The sequence below is a fragment of the Acomys russatus genome, chromosome 5 (genome assembly GCF_903995435.1).
Source record: "Acomys russatus chromosome 5, mAcoRus1.1, whole genome shotgun sequence".
In the NCBI taxonomy this organism is placed as follows: domain Eukaryota; kingdom Metazoa; phylum Chordata; class Mammalia; order Rodentia; family Muridae; genus Acomys; species Acomys russatus.
The window spans coordinates 27,407,148-27,411,605 of NC_067141.1; the positions used below are offsets into that span (position 1 = coordinate 27,407,148).

Consider the following 4,458-nt stretch of genomic DNA (forward strand, 5'->3'; position numbering starts at 1 on the left):
ACGGTGGTCCTCAGCTGGCCAGTCTGGACTACCTGGGACCCTGCTGGGTGTTGGTCGGGTGCTCTGCGTTTTCAGATGCTAAACTCTGGGCCCCCGGGTGTGTAGATGAGTGTGTTATCGTGTACACCAAACACAATGTTGTGTAAACTTTGCTCCTCAGTTATCTCTGATTGGTTAATAAAGAAAGGCTGGACAGACTGTAATGGGCAGAAGAGAGGTAGGCAGGGCTTCAGGTCCTGGGCTTGGTGTCTCAGGCAGGGAGGAAGAGAGAGGGGAGGAAGATAGGGAGAAAAGATGTGGTCTGATGGACCAGCTCCAGCCGGACAGGATGAATACTGGTAAGTAACTTGGGACGTACGGCTGGGAAGTAGCCAGGCTAGCTTAGAAAATTAGTATAAACCATACACTACTCAGTTACTGTGCTTAAAGCTGTTTGAATAAATCAATAGGGGCGTGGTGGCACACACCTTTAATCCCAGCACTCAGGAGGCAGAGGCAGGTGGATCACTGTGAGTTTGGGGCCAGCATGGTCTATAAAGCGAGTCCAGAACAGCCAGGGCTACACAGAGAAACTCTTGTCTTGAAAAACAAACAAACAAAAAGAAACAAGAAAACCAAAAACGAATCAATAAGCCTCTGTCTCAATTACTTGTGAGCTAGCTGGGCTAGGAATGCCTGAGGAAGCTGAGATGCACTGCCTCTGCTGCTGCCTCGGGTCTAGAACTGAAGCACCATAGGGCCTGCTTGTATTGACCATGTTATAAAAAACAAAACTAGAGGAGCAGGAGAGATGGCTCAGTGGTTTAGAGCACTGGCTGCTCTTTCAGAGGCCCTCAGTTCTGTTCCCAGCACCCACATCAGCAGCTCACAACTGTCTGTAACTCCATTTCCAGGGGTTCTGAACCTCTGGCTCTGTGAGCACCTGCACTGATGGGCACACCCCCACATATAGACAGTAAAAACAAATCTTTTTTTTTTTTTTTGGTTTTTCGAGACAGGGTTTCTCTGTGTAGCCTTGGCCATCCTGGACTCACTTTGTAGACCAGACTGGCCTCCAACTCACAGCGATCCGCCTGCCCCTGCCTCCCGAGATTAAAGGCCTGCGCCACCACGCCCGGTTTAAAAACAAATCTTTAAACAAATAGAAAACAAAGCTCTGGCCTGGCAGATTTCTGAGTTCAAGGTCAGCCTGGTGTACAGAGTGAGTTCCAATACAGATGAGGCTTACAGAAGGGGGTTGAATCTGTCTTGAAAAACTAAAAACAAAACTCTCACAGTGCACCAAGTCTGATTTCTGAGCCCCATGTCTACAAAACCTGTGCCGGAGGTTGACCTTCTTCCCGTCTCTCCTGAAGCTGTCTTCAGTGAAAAGGGCGTACCGCTACGTGCGAGGCCCCCTAACCCAGTCTTGGCAGAGAGCTAGAGTATTACGGTACCAATCTGTGAAATACGGGTCTCCTGAACCACCCCCAACAAACTTCCTCCAACGCTGTCCCTCAATGCCTTCCCGGGTCAGCCCCAGTGTTTTGTCCTAAGCATGTCTCCTGCCTTGTTGTTGTTGTTTTTAATTTAAAAAAAAAGTCAAGTGTTTATTAAGCATAATTGATGACAGCGTGTAGGTACCCGCCCTTCTCCTACTCCTCTGCTAAAGGTTTCACGGTCCCATTCATGCCCAGTCACCAAGTCCCTTCAGTGTACAGGAGCTGGTGTTGGACTATGCAAAGCGTGTGGTGGGGTACGGGGTATGTGGACAATGTGTTTCCTCTCTGGGGAAAGTGAGAGGAAACAGCAGCACGAAAAAGCAGTAATTTAAACCACCAGACACTACACTACACCCTCTGCAGGGAACATCAGGTGAGGTTCAGCTGGTCAAAATCCCGGCTAGCCATAAACCACCCCTGCGCTGTCCTTAGGAGAAAGAAAAGTGGAGGCTTGAACAGCATCCACGTACGTTCTGAAAGCTGGAGTACAAACTCACCGGAAACATGAGTTGTAGACAAACAGTGAAGAACACGGAGCCAGACCCCAGGTTTCTTCACTTCGCTGCTCAGGACAGGGAGGATTTGGAAAATTAACATTTCTTCCCCATAAAACATGACCGACGAGGATGGGATTCGAACCCACGCGTGCAAAGCACAATGGATTAGCAGTCCATCGCCTTAACCACTCGGCCACCTCGTCCCACATGCGGTGACATCTTCCACATTCCCCTATCTCTCATCTTCTACGCACCTACTGCACGCTAGCATCCACGTTTCTGGTACTCACCCGGAAAAGTTCAGAGGATGAAGAAAGAGTAACAAAGAGTTTTAAAATATCCCCTACAAAGACTTCGATTGGGAACCGCGCCATCACATCAGTGATGCAGCCCAAGCTCTGCTCGGGTTTCCTCTCCCCACGGCCTGGAGAGCGCACCGGGATTTCAGGACTCGCTTTGGCCCGGGGGTCCGCGTCCTATTCCCCAGGGAAAGGAGCGCATCCAGGGGTCCGCGGCCGCGCGACGTGCCCGCGACTAGGCTCAGCTTTTGCAAAGCGCGCTGCGAACAGCCACTGCTGCAGTAGCTCCTCCTCTCTCACAGAGGGCGAGCTGGCAGGCGCCTAGAAGGAGGCGAGCGGATGGTGGGCGGGGGCTACGCGCTGGGCTCGGCTGGCCTCGGCTGGCCTCGGTTGTGCTCGGCAGGCTGCGGTAAATCCGGGCTTGCGGTGGCTGGCAGAGGCTACGGCCCGCGGGTCCCTGCTTCGCGCCGGGATCCCCGAAAGCCATGCAAATGTCTTACGCCATCCGATGCGCCTTCTACCAGCTGCTGCTGGCCGCCCTCATGTTGGTGGCAATGCTGCAGCTGCTCTACCTATCCCTGCTGTCCGGACTGCACGGTCAGGAGGAGCAGGAACAGTATTTCGAGTTCTTCCCGCCGTCTCCGCGATCCGTGGACCAGGTAAAGTCTCAACTCCGCACCGCACTGGCCTCCGGAGGCGTTCTGGATGCCAGTGGCGATTATCGCGTCTACAGGTGTCTTCTGAAGACTACCATGGACCCCAACGATGTCATCCTGGCCACGCATGCCAGCGTGGACAACCTGCTGCACCTGTCCGGACTTCTGGAGCGTTGGGAGGGTCCGCTGTCCGTATCAGTGTTCGCGGCCACCAAAGAAGAGGCGCAGCTGGCCACGGTGCTGGCCTACGCGCTGAGTAGCCACTGCCCTGAGATGCGCGCCAGGGTCGCCATGCACCTCGTGTGCCCCTCGCGTTATGAGGCCGCTGTGCCGGACCCTCGGGAGCCTGGGGAGTTTGCCCTGCTGCGGTCCTGCCAGGAAGTCTTTGACAAGCTATCCAGGGTGGCCCAGCCCGGGATTAATTATGCACTGGGCACTAACATCTCCTACCCCAATAATCTGTTAAGGAATCTGGCTCGAGAAGAGGCCAACTATGCCTTGGTAATTGATGTGGACATGGTGCCCAGCGAGGGGCTGTGGAGAGGCCTGAGGGAAATGTTGGATCAGAGTAACCACTGGGATGGCACAGCCCTGGTGGTGCCTGCGTTTGAAATCCGCCGAGCCCGCCGGATGCCGATGAACAAGAACGAGCTGGTGCAGCTCTATCAGGTGGGCGAAGTCCGGCCCTTCTATTATGGGCTGTGCACGCCTTGCCATGCTCCTACCAACTACTCGCGCTGGGTCAACCTGCCAGAAGAGAGCTTGCTGAGACCCGCCTACGTGGTGCCCTGGCGGGACCCCTGGGAACCATTTTATGTCGCTGGAGGAAAGGTACCCACCTTCGACGAACGCTTTCGGCAGTACGGCTTCAATAGAATCAGCCAGGTGCGTCACAGGGAGAAGGCGGGTGGGACAGGGGCTGGAGGTGTGTCAGGGATGGAGTGGCCATGGATGGAAAGAAGGGAATGAAGCAAGGGGAAAGTGGTTGGATGGTGTAGAATTCCCAAGAGGAAAGCAAAGTGAATCTTCATTAGGGATCATCTTTTGGGCCCTGGGGATGTCATTAAACTATTATGACCTCCTACCCCCTCTCCCCGTCTCTCTCCAGGCCTGTGAGCTGCACGTGGCAGGGTTTAATTTTGAGGTGCTGAACGAAGGTTTCCTGGTTCATAAGGGCTTCAAGGAAGCATTGAAGTTCCATCCCCAGAAGGAGGCTGAGAACCAGCGCAATAAGATCCTTTATCGCCAGTTTAAGCAGGAACTGAAGGCTAGGTACCCCAATTCTCCCCACCGATGCTGAGTCCTCTCCTCCCCTGGCCTGAGAATGTCCAGCATCTGGCTCCTCGGGCCTGACGGAGATAAGAAATCTCTCTCCACTTTACAGAGGTAGCTCTGGTTTTGGAACACTGGACTTGACTATGGGGTGCTGGGAGCAAGTCCCAGCTTTACCACTAAGTAGCTGTGTGGCCTTGAGCAAATCCTGTTACTTCTCTGAGCCTCCATTATCCTGTCTGTAAAAAGGGAG

At 53.7% G+C, this 4,458-nt stretch overlaps 1 protein-coding gene and 1 non-coding gene across 2 annotated transcripts; one reads left to right on the forward strand and one right to left on the reverse strand.

Moving 5' to 3' along the window:
• Positions 1-2,099: 2,099 nt before the first annotated feature.
• On the reverse strand, positions 2,100-2,181 carry Trnas-gcu (transfer RNA serine (anticodon GCU)). The gene has a single exon. It is a non-coding gene; the product is annotated as a tRNA-Ser (tRNA).
• Positions 2,182-2,627: 446 nt separating this feature from the next.
• Positions 2,628-4,234, forward strand: B4gat1 (beta-1,4-glucuronyltransferase 1). The gene is made up of 2 exons (XM_051145864.1): positions 2,628-3,818; positions 4,042-4,234. Exons 1-2 carry the CDS (start codon positions 2,763-2,765, stop codon positions 4,231-4,233), a joined length of 1,248 nt encoding a protein of 415 aa, XP_051001821.1. The 5' UTR covers positions 2,628-2,762; the 3' UTR covers position 4,234.
• The last annotated feature ends 224 nt before the right edge of the window (positions 4,235-4,458 follow it).

Excerpts from the sequence above, each read along its gene's own strand:
- B4gat1 (XM_051145864.1), top strand. The coding sequence starts at position 2,763 with ATGCAAATGTCTTACGCCATCCGATGCGCCTTCTACCAGCTGCTGCTG. Across the intron at positions 3,819-4,041 it reads GCTTCAATAGAATCAGCCAG|GCCTGTGAGCTGCACGTGGC; the intron begins GTGCGTCACAGG and ends GTCTCTCTCCAG.